General features: G+C 41.6%; 1 protein-coding gene across 1 annotated transcript; it reads left to right on the forward strand.

Moving 5' to 3' along the window:
* Positions 1–1,485: 1,485 nt before the first annotated feature.
* On the forward strand, positions 1,486–17,089 carry stard10 (StAR-related lipid transfer (START) domain containing 10). The gene is made up of 6 exons (XM_037077046.1): positions 1,486–2,367; positions 10,879–11,026; positions 11,137–11,240; positions 14,241–14,358; positions 14,793–14,845; positions 16,056–17,089. The coding sequence occupies exons 1-6, from the start codon at positions 2,209–2,211 to the stop codon at positions 16,263–16,265; spliced, it is 792 nt and encodes a 263-aa protein (XP_036932941.1). The 5' UTR covers positions 1,486–2,208; the 3' UTR covers positions 16,266–17,089.
* The last annotated feature ends 1,390 nt before the right edge of the window (positions 17,090–18,479 follow it).

Here is an 18,479-nt window from a genome sequence, read left to right on the forward strand (position 1 = left end):
GAAGCTGCATTGCTCCTGTTCTCAGCAATGACTCAAGTCCATGTTTGTGGGAGGGGAGCACACCTAAATGACAGTGTTTTTCTGAGATGGGTGTACATGCACTGCTTAAAAATGACCAGATCAGACTGGTATCCTGTGTGGGTGTGCTTATGATATAGATCAGGGTGGCAGGTTAAAGCACTAAAAAATATAGATATAGTTATATGTATCTGAGAACAAAATGCACGATGCACTTCAGATGTTTTGGGCCTCAAGATGTCGTGAGAACACCCACAGATCAAATGGAGTGAAGGAGGCCGATAATGGGCTTACACACAGCAAGATGAAAGGATGGAGAGGGATGAAACAGAAAATGACAGGATGGACTGAGTGAAAAATGGATGGAGACAGTAGAGCAGAGTGAGTGTCACACATACATGGTTACACTTACATTCATGTTGCATTATATCAAATGTGTAGGACATTTAATGTTCTCAAGAGTAGAGAGATTATTGTTGGATAATGAACAGTTCTGAAGTTCCGGACAGACAGACAGACAGACACGTGAAGACAAACTTTCCACGTCAGCCAACAGCTGCCGAGCGCGCGCCTGGTGCACCGTGAGCGAATTAGTTTACAAAAAAGGTGCGCGTGAACGGTGTGATAGCGCGTGTTGCGTTCAATTACTTTCGGTGGTATGAAAACTAGATCGATGTCCAGGAGTTCCCTGCATTATTTACCGTAGAAAACTAAAACAGTGGCTCCATTATGCAGCTTCCTACTTAAAGGTCCTATCTGTAAGCAAAGTTGAGTTGAGAGGAGAAAAAAAAAAGTAATTTCACTTGCAAGACGAGACATGAAAGCTACTTGATTTGGTTGCTCTAGAAAACTAGCCGGGAATTCCACTAGTTGCATGCTCCGTGCTCTGTGGTCCGTCAGCCCCCACCGGCTCTGGATTTGAGTGCAGCACGGGGCAACGCTGCCTGAAAGCTGGAGTTCCTTAAGTTTGGGATGTCACAACTGTCATCGCCCTCAATGCACCCATTATGGTTGCAGAGACACCATAATGGTGTCTCTCTCTCAGGCCTGTAAGAGCTGACCAACCAGAGCAGATTATGCTTTTGAGGAGGGAAGCCTTAAAGAGACAGGCACTAAAATGGAGCGGTCAGACAGAGGGTGAATAGAGGTGCTGCTGCTATGGGCAGAAAGAAAATGTATGCATTTTTAACGTCAAACACATGGTAACACTTTCTTGCAGACCTGAAAATTAGCTTTTTAAGGGATCTTAAAGAATAATTCTGTAAAAATAGAAAATCTTCTTGCTGATAGCCCGTAGCCTACAGATGATGCGTACCGCTGTATCTAATGTAAGTTTTCATTAAAGCTGCCGCTACGAAGAAATATGTTACAAGAAAAAAATGTGCTGGTGTGAGTTTTACGAGGAGCCCCTGAAGGCAGCACAGGGAGGCGTCTCCACTGTAGCCGTGGCTGCGTCACCTGCCTGCTCTGCCGCGTCTCTCCTCCTCCTCCGCCTCCTTTTCCTCTTATTTCTCACCGCATCTCCCCTCCACCACCTGCCACAGCAGCGACGCAGCGATGGAGAGCTGCTGCACATTAATGTAAGCTCACCAAAGACGACCACAACGGAGAGAGAGGGAGACACACAGAGACAGAGAGAGACGGGGAAAGAAGAGGGAGACAGAGAAAGAGACAGAAAAAAGGGAGAGTGACAAGCGGAAGCACAGAAACATATGGTTTGTGTGGAGAGCGGCTGCTGACCGGAGGCTGAAACTTATTCAACCAACTAATAATGCACATTTGATGCGACCATCTAATTTTTAGACACTTATCTGCACCATTTTTTTCGCTTCTCGTGCTCTCACCTGTTTTCCGTCCGTGGCTTTTTACACCTGTGTGTGATTAGTTTGTGCCGGCTGGATTGCGGCTGTTGGACCTCCCTGAGCGCGCACGCTCACGCGCACACGGATCATCACAAGACGCGGTGCAGCCCCACAAAAGCTTCTTGGAAAGGAGGAAATTGAATTAGACAAGTTATCTCCACAGGAGGACGAGGACAAGAGTAGCTGTGCTCTCGGCTTCCTTTCCTTCCTACCCCCGGCTGGCTCATCGCGTCTCCTCCAGGGCCCAACAGGAGTCTCTATCAGAAGACCCCCCCCACCCCCTTCACCCTCCCTTCTTTTTTTTCTCTCTCCTCCCCGGTAACGAGCCATGTCTGGACAGACTGTGACCATCCCGGACGACCGGGCATTTGCCAGCTTCAAGGCGGAGTGTCTGTGCGAGGAGGGCTGGAGTGTGAGGTACAGCAAGTTGGGGATCACGGTGTGGAGCCAGGATCTGGAGGAGGGGAAGTCCGTCCACAAAATCAAGGTGAGTTATGTTACAAAACAACAAAGTAGGCATTTGATCTGTGCACCCACTCTCTACAGAGCGCTAGAAATATAGCAACCCCCTCCCCACAGAAATAATAGAAAGTACCACAGAGGAAGAAACAAAACACTGCTGCACTGTATACTCCAGCTGGCAGGGGAAGCGCTTCATCTTAATTCCCTCATGATTCAAACTGCTGACATGCTTCATCCACTGCTTTTTTACCGCAGAGGCTTCCATAACCCACTAACAGCTTATTCATATAAAGGAGAATGTAATTAGATGGCACAGCAGGCCCGTGTAACCAAACTGGTTTTAAAGGTGCACTGGGTAGTTTTGAGAAAGGCATTTGAAAAACTAGATAAATCAACTGTTTGTTTTTCATGACTGAATAAACAAACTGACCTTAAAGGATGAGACAGTGTCATACTGTTTCGCTTTGTTTACGTGTGGCGGACCCTGCCACCTTTCCAGCCTCAAACAATGTTCTGGGGACCTAAAACAGATTGTCTGTTCAGTTATGGAGATGATAAGTATTTCTGAGTTTGTATCATTACCTCATTCATATAACAAATATTAAAATTAACTACATAGTCCCAACCTGATGTTAACAGTGCTACTGCAGTAGATAACAGTTAAGTGAATAGAATACATCCTGTGTTATATTCGCTCCTCTTTTTATAAATGTGAATAGTGGTGGTGTCGTGATGCACTCTATAAGGAACCCCCCCCCCGACTAAAGAGAAGTGAGACCAGGAGTCGGCCTCAGGAGGCAGGTCTAATGCTCTAGAGACGCCACATTCCTTTGCCAGTGAAACCGTTTTCAAGCCTCCACCTGAAAGACATTAGACAGTCTTGCGTACGACATGTCAGCCTACTTTGGTGGCTTTTGTGGTGTTTGATTCGTCAAACTCACTGGGAGGGAAGTGAACAAAAGCCTGCACTGTAATGCTGACATGGTAAAAAAGACAATAGAAGTGACTAGGCCTGAATGGGAATAGTCAATTAGCTGATACGAAATGAAAAGTATTTTATTCTGTGGTTACATCTTTTGAAATTTGAGGATTTGTTGTTTTCCTCAGTTTCATTTTAGTCTAACTTGAATATCTTTAGGTTAAGGGACAAAATATAGAGGTGAAAGACAGTATGTTGGGCTCTGATAACCTGTGATGGCACACAGGTTGATGTTAGGAACAGAAGGCACAGTGGGTTGAAGAAAATGTAGCATTTTACCAATCATTGCAAACGTAAGGTCATAATGTGACAGGCATGTGAAAGTACATGATAAGTAAACTTGGTTATCTAGTCAAATAGCCGTCGTGGCAGTTTGTCTCTAACGTTAATGTTTGTCTTGGGAGTTGGTGTGGAGCCATCATGAGGACAGCAATCTCACCTGAAGCTATGGAAAAACTGCCAGCTAATACTTGATGTTTGACCACAGTTTTGAATAATGCCCTGTTAGTGTTCCGGGACAACGACTCAAAGGGAAAAAAGTAAATAATTCAGACTCATAGCCTTCATAGCACGTTTGCTGCAAAACTAGAGGAGTTTTCTCTGAGAATATGAATAAACTATTATAGTTGAGCTTTATAGCTTGAATTTGCACACAATTTGAGACATAGCATTATTTTTATTTTAGATTATTGGAAATTGTTCAAAGCGATCAAGAAATTAAACAGAACATGTATTATACTTCTGTTATATGTGTAGTTGACTTTCCTAGTGAACACCGAAGCTTCCACTTAGCCTCAAACCTGACTGACCGGCAATTCACTGCTTAACCGAGTCATAAATCTCTGCAGTATCATCACTTCCACGTTCAGACAGATTCAACTTCACAGCTGACAGTTTTTGGAAAGGTTGCCTCCACATTTCCAACCTTTTAAAGAACTTACTCATCTGATGGCACATCTGATTACTGTCATTGTCTTTGGGATACATTCAGCGATAGAAATAGAACACCTTCTCCTCTCTCTGTGTGTGTGTGGGGGTGTGTGTGTGTGTGTGTGTGCTTTCCTGCTGGTACATCCGGGTCTGAGGAGCATGAACAAGCCACCAGGTGTTTACTTTGTTGAATAAAGTGGTGTGTGTGTGTGTGTGTGTGTGTGTGTGTGTGTGTGTGTGTGTGTGTGTGTGTGTGTGTGTGTGTGTGTGCGCGCACACACGCGCATGGGTGTGGGTTTGTGTGCATAGGGATGTGCGGAGGGCCAGAGCAGCAAAGGGTTTTTCCCAGCCCCGTTTATCTTTGTACCTGTGAGGCAGATTCTTCACGTGTTTGTTGTGTATGTGTGTGAGTGTGGGGGTCCTCAGGGTATATCCTGTGTGTCCTGAAGGAGAGGTGTATGATGTGTGCATCGGCAGGGAATGAAGTGTTTGTGTGTGCAGAGGATAAGGGTTGTGCTTATTAATGCTTTTTTTTTTTTTTATACAGGACAGGTGTGTTTCCTCAGGACAGCTCAGCAAACAAAGAGAAAGTGCAAACAGACACACACATTTGGAGTTAGGGTGGGGTTTCTACGTACAACTGAAACTTTATCTTTATGTAAATATGACAGTTACAGGAGCCTAATTTTGCATAGTACATCAGTCTTTATCTGTGGCTTGCTTTCAATGTAAACTTATCCAAACAGGTTTTTGTTTATTCCTCTGTAAATCTATAGAAAAGGATTACATTAACAGTGTATGCTCTCATAGGTGTATGCTTGTGTGTGTGAGGGTAGGGGCACACAGAGATGCCACAGATACAGCTCGTCTATTTATAGCCGAAATAAAAGCATGCATCTTTGCTGATGCATGTCGAATGATTAATGTGAGTGTTGAGACTTAACGCTCTCTTCCTGTTTCAGTTTCCACTCTTAGTAGCTGTAGCATCAACTGCAATGAGACAAGAGTGATATATGTCCAAATCAGAAAGCGAGAAGACAACAGGCTGGCAATCATCATTATCATTAGTGCTTTAATTATCATCAGCTTCATTTTCATTGTAATCATCGCCACCGCCATATTCATCAATAATGACTTTTGAGTCACGGTGTGATCACAGCTGTAATCACTCATGCAAACCAGCATCATCATCAACTCATTTGTCAAGCACATGACTCCACACATGGTGCACAGTGTGTGGGTGTGTGTCAGTGTGAAGGTGGTTTTGTGTACTTTTAATAGTTTGACTTTCAGACAGCTGCCCCACTCATCCACACATACACACACGCACATTGGAGACTCCTGGGTTTGCCTCCTCCCCCGCTGTCACACAGGGAAGCCCGGCTCTGAATCACACACACACTCACCCCTTTTTATTTTGTATTTTTTGTAATTGTCTTCCGCAGTCATGTATCAGCACTCAGAGGAGTAAGTAATGAGAGTTGACAGGTTGGCAGGGTGAGGGAGAGAACAGAGTGAGTGAGACAGGGAATAAGGGAGAGAATGAGTAGTGGGTGGATGTGCGGGGGTCAGAGGTTGTATTCTGAGTGGGCCGTCGGCACAGTGTGGACTCAGACCAGGCACAAAGAAAAGTCTCACCAAACCACACACCCAATGTTTGTGTACCTACTCGTCCGCCATTTAGTCTCCTTCCGTCTCTGTTTTATCTTGCTGAACTCTCTCTCACCCGCGTCTCTCTTTCTCCGTCTCCTTGCTTCATCTGTTGTCTTCACCGAATTACAGTCTAATAGAATAACGCACACATGTACTTAGCTGGCTGTATGTCTTCGTTCTGTGCTGGACGTCTTTTTTTCTCCCTATAGTTCTCCTCTTTCACCTTTACTGCTCACTTCTTCCTCCTACTCCTGTTTCAGTTTGCCTGTGGATGCAACACATGTCATTATTAGTGTGAACGCTGGAAGGATTCATGTTCTGTTACACGTAAAAAGCAGTTTTATTATACTTCTGTTTTGTTTGCAACTGAACTCCTTTCACATTTTTTAATGTAGGGACTTTATTCAAGCACAGAATTAGACTAGATGCTAGATGAACTCTCACTAGAATGACAGGAAGGGAAATAAAAAAAACAAAGTAAAACATTATTACCAACATTATAAAGGAATAAGACAAAATACTTAAATTCTCCTGAGTGAACCAATGTGTGGGAACACTGTTATGTGTCCTGCATCCCTTTACCATCTGCTTGTATTTATTTATTCATACTTTGAGCCAGAAACTCCATAATGTCCAATGTTTCACATCTTTCATACTTTCTGGGTATTATTCAACTTTCAAATCCCTTGAAAACCTTTCAAAATGTTTTCTTTCCTCTCAAGCAAATTCACAATTGAAGCCAACTAGAGAACTCTTCAAACCCAATCGTCTTCAGCCCCTCTCACCACTCATTAATACATACAAATAGAAACTCCATTTGAAATTTAAGATATTTACATGTTTTACACACTCACTCTTTGATATTATTCATACCAAAACAATTGCTGTTTAAGTTTCATTAAATTGTCAGACCATTTAAGATATATATAATATATAAGTGTACAGGGGAAGGAATATTCAGAGCTGGAGTGGAGAGGAGCTTAAAAATATTTGTGCCTACACGTGTGTGTGTGTGTGTGTGTGTGTGTATATACATTCAAACATGAGAAAATGTGTGCCAGTCAGAGACGCATAACTACTAACAACCTTGGCAGCATGATCCTCCATAAACAGCAGTGCCAATAAGCTGCCACATTGACTCCCATTAACTAAGAGCACACATGTGAGGAGGTAAGCTGAAACCGCTATTGTTCTAACTATCCCAGGTCTCACATTTTCGACACTAACCACACAAATTCCATGCAGTGTTCTCTGCAGTGTCTCCTATTTCTTTGGGTGTTGCCATTTAGGTGATGGGAGTTAGTCCCTTTGAGGTAGAAGCAGGAATATGAGAGGTGTGCCTCAGCTAAAATCTCTCTGAACTGACCTCTCTGAGCCAGGAGTCAAACCAGCACTTTGGTTTGGTTAAGCTTTAATCACTGCTGCGGAAACAGTGCTTATATAGGCTTTCTAATTAGTTCAGATTGAAACATGCTCGTCAGGTGCTCAATTCAAAACTTGATAATGTTCCGCATCCTTCATATATCATGAGATTTAGGGGAACACAGTGCTCTTTGGAGAAGACTCAGGGACTGCCTATGACCTCTGTGCTAAAACACATTATTGAATAACACATTATTAAAGAAGACCTACTGACATTTAATGGATTGAACTTATCCTTGGAATAGCACTTCTTGCCTTATGTCTTATATCTTCCATATATCAGTTTGTGCCCTTTCCTCCAAATACGTTTGTTATATTTTTGGTGCTGAAATTGTTACCTTTTTAAATGATGTGACCACATGTGTAGCTCTATTTGGCCTGTGTGTGCTGCACCACATTCACCCTTTCACATGGTTTTATTCTGTCTGTTCTATTTTATGTTGTTGACAGCTTTCGGTACGTATTAACCTGCTGTCTCTACCCATTTGCACACTGTCTTATTCTTAGTGAGGATTCTGTGGTCAAGGGATGTCATTTCCATTTAGCATTTTCAGTTTTCCTTGTTTCAGTGTGACTGGTTGTGAAGCCCTATGAGACTGTAGATTTGCCTAAGAGCTATATGAATAAAATTGATTTAAACAGCATTGGCACAGCTCTTGCATACAGTCTGCACAGGGACATTGTTGTAAATGTCCACTCTGGATTCAGGGGCAGTAAATTAACATTTCTTGAAGGGGAAAGGGGTCGAAAGCCAAAATGGGACATTGAGCACCACAATGATGTTTGGTCCTAAGACTGTTAACTTCATTCATTTTTGGTCTTGGTGTGAAAAAAAGCTTTGGGAAATGGTGGCGTTTTGTGTGTCATCCATCGTCACTATTATCTTATCTCACTTTACTTAATTCCTTTTTTAGCATAAGTCATACATTAAGTTCTGTATTTAATTTAGTAAGAATCGTTGTGTTGTATGTTTATTTGCCTAAAGTGTGGGGAAATTCGAGTGGTATTACACCGAATAAAACATTTTATTCTTAAAGTTGGCCAACCAGTGGCACTCTGTTCCTATTTTATGTGAACATTTTTCTGATTAATAAATATCTGTTAGAGGCTCTGGAGATCGAAATATCGGTCCGACTGATAAGTTGCTCAAATGTTCCCATGTTAACATGCTAAACAAAGATGGTAAAATTATCAAAGCATCTTAGCAAGTGCTGAGCAAGTTACTTTGAAAATGCATTATATAACATATTACTAGATGCCTTAATTTGGAAGTAATATATTACTATATATTAATCACTCTGTAGAGTAATGTGTTTCTTATTACACTACATTTTGGTTACTTTCAAAAAATACCAAAATAACTTATCTAGAATAATCAGTTCTTTTTATATAAACCAATGGCCTTAGGGCCAGTGTTGAGCAGACATCAAAGGATCAAAGTCCAACATAGTATGAGATAGGAATAAATATTTCTGATTGTAGGCTTAGTCATATGAAACACAGTAGATCTATACCTTCTGTAATGTAGCCAATTATGACATGACAATCACAACTTTTTTATTTTGGTCCACAGAACATCATTGCCTTGACATATGTGATTGAAGAATGTAAATTAAAGTGTGCTTGGAGGATTAGGCTTCATCACCTACAAAATACAACTGTATGTCACACAGAGTCTGAACTAAGAACTAATAGGCTCGGCTATATTAAACACAAGCATTGCCTGTATTAATATGGTCATGCGTTGTGTGGATGGCTTCATAAAAAAACAACACTAAACGCTTCACTTCAGTCAGTAACTTGTATTCTAATGCAAAAGTGATGTTCGCACTGCTCTCCCTAAATACAACCTCACTAGCACAGCTGTCGACACTCAGTCATGTTATTTTACTCTTTCACGTGGCAGAAGTATTAGTCAGTGAAGATAATTTAAAGACTTTGCAGATCCATATCTGAATGAGCACTTCAGATAAAGAGCTTGTTAACTGCAAGTGCATCTTTTGTGCTATAATACCAAAGGTGAGCATGAACTATTTCATAAGCTGGGTTATTATAGACCGAGGGGAGATCTCCCTTTTTGAACAACTGTATAGCCACATGTAGAGTAAGGCTGGTAATCATTTTCTTAAATTAAGCCCTCAGGGAACAAGAGAAAGGAGGCTGGTGTAGATTGAGCTTTACACCCTCTGGGCTGATTAGTAATGGGGGTTAAAACCACCTGGGACAGACAACCACCCTCTGTCAATTTCTTTCTCATTTACTCTTTGTCTCTTGCTCTGTTTTTATGTCAGTCTCTCTTAGCCTCTCACTTGGTCTTAAACTCTCCTTGTGTCACTCATCCTCCATTGTTCTGTCTGTCTTTGGTGTTGTTATTATAAAGACTAATTCCCCCTGACAGTGGTAACTGTAGTAACAGCTGTACTCCTGGGCTGTCTTGCGTACAGTGCCATCTACTCCAAACCTGACACAGGCAGCAGGAGTCCCGGTGGTTTCATTAATATGCTGTGACACACCCACACCAACCTTCCTCGTCAACAAGTGCGGATGTGTGAATGATTCATTCCATCTAGATTTTATTTTAAGAATCTATCACTATGATTTGTCTTAAGTAGATTTTATGGATCAATTGTATTTTGGCCTCCATCACTTTTTGAGTATTTTGAGTACTTATTTCATCTTTATTGAAGCATGAAAGGAGTCAGTCTAATTTCATGTTTTTAAAACTGCTTTTGTGCAAACAACTGGGGAGCTGGATGTTTGTTTTCCACTCAGAGCCCCTTCTACCCTGTCACATATCACAGATCATTTGACTGACTGACTGTGTCCTGTACTCCTGTACTGATAGTGTTTTGTTTTTTTTCCATTCAACAGCTCAGATACTAGACCTGAGCTGTTGAATGACTCATCTGTGGTCAGTGGCCTGTCTCTTCATTCTCTCTCTAATTTTTCTTTTCCTCTCTCTCTCTCTCTCTCTCTCTCTCTCTCTCTCTCTCTCTCTCTCTCTCTCTCTCTCTCTCTCTCTCTCTCTCTCTCTCTCACATTCACACACTCAGTTTCTGCTCTCTGACCATCTGATGTCTAATCTTTTACACACATAATTTGCCTTTTTGTATGTGTGTGTATTTCTGTTCAACTGAGTATGTTCAGGATCCCTCAGCACTTACATTCATGCATCCTCTTTATTTATTTTTACAGTTTGCATAATAGATTAGTATGGGTGTTGAATTTTGTGCTTTGATGTTTTCATCAAGGTTTGTTTTCATTTCACACCCACCTCTTTCATAATAAACAGCCACAACTGTGAAGCTCTCCAACAATGGTCCAGTACTTACTGAGAAATCATGGAATGCAACATAATTAAAATCTAATGGAGTTTCCTGCTTTATAGCTTTCATTGGATAGAGCTCTGAAATGTTTTTTGCATGATCAGTGCAACAGCATTAGTTATGGATTTATATCTGGTTCAGTCAATGATTTTTTGATGTGATTTCTTTTACATTTATTGCCTAAAAATGAGCTCTGTCTCTCTTTCTGTCTGTCTCTCATTCTCAGTGTCAGATGGTGTGTAAGGACGTGTCAGCTGAGACCATGTACGACGTTCTCCATGACATCGAATACAGAAAGAAATGGGACACAAACGTCATTGAGACCTTCGATATCGGGAAGCTTACAGTCAATGCGGATGTTGGTTACTACTCCTGTAAGTTACACACGCGTGTAAACGTGTTTTTTATCAAATGTAGAGACACACATGATGTGCACATTGATCTGTAATGTCTTGTTTGCTCGCTCTGTCTTGTTTGTTAATAGGGAGGTGTCCGAGTCCTCTTAAGAACCGTGATGTCATCACGCTTCGTTCCTGGCTGCCAATAGCAAAAGATTACATCATCATGAACTACTCTGTCAAACATGCCGTAAGTACGCGCATGCGTGGGCACACACGCACACCCAGAGCTTATACATGCTCTCAGCTGAGGCCCTGCTCATTCACCCCTTTATAACTCTTTGCATGTGTGTTCAAAGGTGCATTGTGAAACAGCCCGTTTTGAAATGAGTGCACATTGGGTGAGCACACATGAAGGTTGATCCAGTTTAGGAGGCTTAAGGGCGTCGTGCTGTACGGAAAGAAATCCTTGAATATTTGTGGGAAGTCGGCAATACAAAGCTGTGTCTGTGGGTGTACCAGTTGATTTTTCTTCCTGTCTAACAGTAAACTTAGTTTCTCAGAGAATGGTGGTGTGATTAATTGCTATGTTGTTGTTACCGTCACAACCAGGCGGCTGTTCTAGCAAGATAAATGTCACTAGCATGGATTGGTGGCAGCGTCAATATTAGCATGGACCAGCAACATGAATATAAATAGGGATAGTAATGGCTGTCCCTCAACCATAAGTTCTTCTTGGGTATCGGGGAGCTGCAGACTTTATTCATGGTCAAACTGCAACTTGGACTGTTCATTTACTGCCATTAATCAACTTATCTGCTGAACTTTCCCACTGCTCCAGGGGGAATGATAGATCTGCCCTGGCACTGCTTCGTTGTAGGTGTAGGAAAGTTAATCAATTGAGTTGAATACATTGTGTTTTTAGTTCAGCTTCCAGTTGTGCTTTTCAGGGGAATGCCAAAGGCCAGTAAAGTAGCCTGATTAGAGACTGTATGAGTGACTTTCAGTTTGGAATCAGGCCCAAATCCTCAGACTTTAGTTTGGCTGCATTTCTGTGTTTCTCATCCAACTGGAAGAAGAGGACTATCTTGTGTGCAAGCTGTACTTGTCACCTTTTATGAGGGCAGCAACAATTGGTTATTTCCATTGTGGATTAATATGGTGATTATTATCGCAATGAATTGATTATCTGGTTTATAAACTGTCAGAAGATAGTGAGAAAAAGCCTTTCACAGTGTCAGGATTATCATTTTACTAGAACATAAGACAAAGACAATCCTAATGAAGCTGGAACTAGATAATGTGTGGCTTTTCTGCAAAAAAATATTACTTATTTGTGTAATGATCAATCAACCAAGTCGCTGTTTCAGCTGTATCTCTCTCGATACAGGCTCTCATTTTTCTCTTCCGTCATTGTTTCTTGCTTCTCTGTCTTTTTCCCTCTCTGTGTCTCACTCTCAGTTTCACTCACTAATATAATGTTTACAGAGGGATAAGACCTCTCATGTGACTTAGCTGTTGACTTCCGCCTCCCCTTCCGCATTCCTGCATTAACAAGTGGTTTGGAAAATAATGGACAGAATCTGTGTGTGTGTGTTTGTGTCCTGTGTGTGTGTGTGTGTGTGTGTGTGTGTGTGTGTGTGCGCCTGGCACTGTGTGTGGATTGCCAAGGTCATTCTTGGTAGTCATAAGAACTTGAGAGCTTGAATTGTGTAATGCAGCTCAAGAGGATACTTAATAGATTGCTGAGTTCATGCGTCCACCACCAGGAGTCAGTCAACCCGTGCTGTATTTGACACCACATTCATTTGTTCACATGATTAATAACGGTAGTTTGTCCAGTCATACCGGTTGCTTCATCACTTTGGTCTCGACTAAAATCATTTATTGGATTAACAACATTTTGTATGGACATTCACGCTCCCCAGAAGATGAAGATTTCTGAATTGTCTTCAAACAGACTACAACAAGTTTTCAACTGGTTGTCTCAATATGATATAAATCAATCTAAATGACCTACATAAGCAAGCTATTTCTACAAAATAATTCTTATTGCCTGAACCAAAGCTGCTCTATTATCTGGTGGTATGGCAGCAGATCTGCCAGCGCTTCTTTTTGATCAAAACCCCTGCAAAACAAATGACGTTTCCCTCAACCTCTGCTTTACGTAGTGTTTAGTGCTACCTGATTATACTGAAATTGTGAATATGGTAAACAATATGCCTGATAAATACCAGCTTGTACACATTGTCATTCTGAGCTTGTTAGCATGCTGACATAAACATTTAGCTCAAGCATGGCTGTAGTCTCCAGCTCTTGTTCATAATAGCTGCATTCATAATATGTCAAAAAAGTGGATCTTTGATCATTGCAAGTCACCAAATTTCAGAGTGATACCTTTTGATGACTTCTTTTGGCAGATCAGCAGATGAACTAACTGACTGATCATCAATCCCCCAAGTCATAAGATACAAAGTTTCGTGGCAAGGCCAGTGTGTCAAGACTGTAGAGGGACACCTCATCGTTGACTAATGCTTCACATTTCCTGCAGTCTTTCCAACAAACCCCTCTCCATTAGCTCAGAGCAATATAATGTTGTCTCTGATTACCCAGAAACCTGCACGTTGAATGATTCCCAAAAGCCGTCTTTGTTCTTCAAAATTCCTACTACTAGAGAGGTGCAGGCACCAAAACTGTAAGTCAAATAGTGTAGAGAAGATAAAGCAGTTATCTGAACTTCTCCCCTGATAAAGGTTCTTTTGCTGACTGCTGTGTGCCTCTCCTGTTCTCCTCACAGTGCCTGTCCCAGTTAGCTCAGGCTAACCGCTACTGAACTTGGTCATGAATAATAATCTTTAGATATATTATGAAGAGGCAGCAGTGGAATAGTGGGCTTGAGCTGGCCTTTACTGCTGTGTTATTCACGGACTGGATTTGCATCAAAAAGATGACTGTGAACTAGAAAATCTAATAGACTGGCAGCAGAAAAAACACAGCACAGAAAAACACAGTGGTGCACACTCTGCACAACTTGTATCAACCATTCGATAGATATTCATGAAAAGCTGGAGACAACATGTTTTAACTTTGAGCAGTGATTTCTGAATATCTCTCTGCTAGTAGTTGTACTGTTTAGTTTCCATGTGCTGAAAATGGATAATGTCTATTCTAATAATAATCTATTAAACTGTGTGTGTGTGTGCGTGTGCATGTGCATGTGCATGTGCGTGTGTGTGTGTGGTCTCTACAGAAATACCCTCCTAAAAAGGAAATGGTGCGAGCTGTGTCTCTTCAGACTGGATACATGGTCCAGTGGCAGGGACCTAACCGCTGTATCCTCACTTACTTGGCCCAGGTGGACCCACGAGGTAACCACACATGCACACACTCACTCAGGTGCTCATGCTCCTCTAATGAATGATTCATTTCCCTGCCTTTATGTCAGAACAAGTCGCCATAGTTACCATATGAAGGACAGAGTCTATTTTGCTCTCCTGCTGCCTTCTCTTTCCTTTGCACTCTTCTTCCATTCATTAGTCTTATTCACCCTTTAATTCACTTCTCTACCATCATTCTCTTGCTTGCAAAGTGCCGATTGTGTAAAGCACTTTAGTCTGGCTGTAGTGAGTAGCAAGTTGCAAAGCTTCACTTTGATCCAGGATGACATGACATGTAATAAAGCAGATGTTAAATCCCTATTTATACCTTCCCACTTCCTCCTCTTCCTCTGTTCTCTCTCACTTACAATCTCATCCTCGCACTTTTCTGAATCTTCCTCTGTTCACTCTGTCTTTCTTTGCAGGTTCATTACCAAAGTGGGTCGTCAACAGGTCTTCCCACTACCTTGCTCCTCGCGTAAGTCATTTGCAGATTAACACCGATTCTGTGATGGTGTTTGGTGTTTGTCGATGTGTTAATCCACAGGACTTGTGTTCATTCAGGTTATTCTCAATTCTCCTTCACATTTCAGAAACATACTGTCACTGCATTTGTTTGTCTGTCTGAGTTTGTGTGCATGTTTGTTTAAATGGGGCAAAGATTCTCTGGAGAGCACCCAGGGATGGAGAAATCCCTTGATGAGTCAGAAAATAGCAGCTCAGCGAGACGCACAAATCCTCCTGACAATAACCATGCTGATGACTTCAACACAATAAATACACAAGAAGGCATTTTCTGTCTGGGCTTCACAGATTTTTTTTTTTGACTCATTTATTATTCAAAATATTATACAGAGAAAGAAAGATTACCATTTGATTTGACATTTTAAACTGATATTTATATTGAATGAGAAGCTTTTGAATTGTAACCACATCTACAATGTCTCTTGCAGTTTTGATACTATGGCAACTTTGTAAAGACATTTGATGATTTGGCTCTGACAATGATAACCTTGTATATAATTCAGGTTATTGATTATCAGAGCACATTCATAAAAACATTTTTAAAAAAATAGAATGCCACTCAGTAGAGTGCAAACCTTCGCCAAGGCCCATATATGTCCCCTTTAATTCAATCAAGCCTAATCCAATGTCAAATAAACTTAGCATTTACCAACCAATGGCTGTGTACTTGTGTGGGAAGGTTCCAGTTTGTCTACTAATAAATCATTCGTGGATGGCAACAATATTAAATGCAAAAAAGGTCACCAAATATACTTGGCCAGCCATTAATATACCTTGGCGGACTGCCTGAGCAAAATATATGTTTGGGAAACACTGCTTTTAAATTTGCTTTTTTTTCATCAAGAAATAAGAGCATTACTTTGCAAATTAATGCAAAGGTAAAAAAAAAAACAACAAAAAACACAAAAACAACTCCCAAAATCCCAGTGTTTAAGTGAGAAAAAAATCCTGGCTCCATCCCTTTATCTGGGTCTGCACCAAATGTTACCAGTGTTTATTCTGGGCTGAGACCCATTTTTGTCGAAATACATTCAGTAGTTTTTGTGTTATCTCGCTGACAAACCAACCAACCAACCCACATACAAACAAACACAAAACACAACCTCTTTGGCCATCAGATATGTTATTTTTGTTGTGTTGTTAATCTATTTTGCTCTTTTTAGGCAATGAAGAAGATCAACAAAGCCTGTTTGAAGTATCCAGAGTGGAAGCAGAGACACAACCCTGGCTACAAGCCCTGGCTCTACCCTGAACAGACTACATTACCCAGCATCCCGCTCTCTGAGCTCAGCATCCAGCGTGCTGAGAGCCTGGAGAAAATTGATGAGAGCTCCCTGGCTGAGACCCAGGATAGAGAGGCAGACAGCGACTAACAAACACATAGTCATGAATTCCTACACACAAACAGAATGCAGGGTTACATGCATGCCTGATCCATAGTAACACATACTTGCATACATACTGTACATGCAGTTGCGTATGCAGGCATGCTAACAGGCACATGTATGGAAGCATTCATGCACACAGACAAACTCATACATGGCCAACTCATACGTGCATACATAATGTATGAACACATACTATACAAACATGAAACATAGATGCACTCACAGATACACACCCACCCACTCAGTCACAGGGGGGAGCAAACCTACATACTTTTGCAAATCAGTAAACTTATCATTGTAAACAGAAAAGGGGCTGTACATGTGATTTTTCATGCGTATTCATAGGGTATCAGTTTTCTAATCAGGACCTATGCAGATCATCATAGCAAAAATATATTTTCAGTAAGAGGTACTGTTTGAAAAAAATGTTTACCGACTAACCTAACAGTGTAGAAAACACCTCAGTACGACCCCTAATGGGCACACACATATACACATTCACACATGCATATACACACAGTTTGTGTCTTTCTACCCATGTTGTCTGTCTTTTACTCATAATGTGTCTCCATCACATTCTGTAAGCACATGATAAAATATGCAGGTGTGCAGAAGGCAGCTGGAACCCCCAACCCAACCTGCAACCCTCTCACACACACACACACACACACACACACACTTAAGCTCACACACAAATACAGATTTTACACTCACATGTACTGTCCTGCTCCTCTATTTGAGAGATGTATGAATGTATGTAGAGTTTGAAAAAATTAAATACAGATTCCTACAAAGGTTTTCAAATTTCACTGGTGAGCCGAGTCATTTTCTTTTTTCTGTGAGTGTCAGTGTCTCTGTTCGAGTTGATGTCTTAAGCTGCCTGAAGGTTTGCATGGTTGTGCTGATGCTAAAAAAAAAATATATATATATATATATATAACGAATCATTAACCTGATTAACTGGTTGGTCCGGTGTCATACACACAGTGATACAGTGTGACACACACACACACATAAACATTGATTTTTAAACCTCAAACAGAACATGGAAAAACAAATGACACACAACCTATTGATACATTTCTGTGAGTGTGTGTGTGCGTGTGTGCGTGTGTGCGCACGCAGTGGCTTAGATCAGAATTAGGAATCCCCCAATCTGTTGGCATGGCAACTCTGAGATCAGCTCAGCACCGGAGAGAGACATGGAGAGACGAGATCGTGCATTTCACAGAGGAAGTGACTTATTACAAGGTCTACGCCCCTTCTTCCCTATGTAGAATTGGACTGACAAGCACGTTTACTGTAAATGCACCATGTGCACTACGGCTGCACTTTCTGTCTGCCTGCCATGGGTTAATTGGACGACCTGACACTTTCACTTTTATAGCACAAACCAACACACACACTAACATGGTTTAAAGTATGGCTAAAGAATGCCTTAAGCATATTGGATGCATGTAGAATTATGTGAAAGTCCATAAAGAGGGAACATCACATTGAACTATACATCATGCTGGGTTTTTTTTTGCATGTCATCCACTCTGACTGTTCCCTTTTTACAACATCCGCCTCTGCATATGTGCCTAATGAATTATGAATGATGAAGGAAATGGTATGCGAGAGGTGCAAAAAGGCATGAGGTGCATACTCTGTCCTTTTTTCTTTCCTACAGCTGTATATCCTCCATCCATCCTCAGCCATCATCATTATCTGCATGTGTGTGTGTGTCTGAAGAAAGGGCTGCTTCTTGTGCACGAGTGTGTGTGAACTGTGCTTCTCAGTGGCATCCCTGCATTGTCTTCCACCCGCCTCCACAGCAGGAGGAGACATATAAGCAGCATGACGGCCGGCATCCCTCTGTGTGTGTGTTACTGCATATGTGTCACACTGGCTGCCACCCCCACAGCAACCCGGCCCACCAGAGCTGAGATCCTGCTGATGACTCATCGTAACCCCACCTCCTCCTCCTCTTCTCTCCCACACCCTCTCGCTCCATCTCTTGTATTTTCCCCCTACTGTCATTCTGCCCCTCGTCCTTTCCTTAGTTTTTCTTCTCCTTTGCCCCCGTTTCTTTATTCTTCACATCCCCTCATCCATCCTTTCATCTGCTCCTCATTCAGGCTTCTCATCTCCTTTGATCCTCTTCTTCCCCTCTTCCTCTTTGCCCTTCTCTTCTCATTTCGCTTTTTCTTACTCAAA

The sequence above is a fragment of the Acanthopagrus latus genome, chromosome 2 (assembly GCF_904848185.1).
Source record: "Acanthopagrus latus isolate v.2019 chromosome 2, fAcaLat1.1, whole genome shotgun sequence".
NCBI lineage: Eukaryota > Metazoa > Chordata > Actinopteri > Spariformes > Sparidae > Acanthopagrus > Acanthopagrus latus.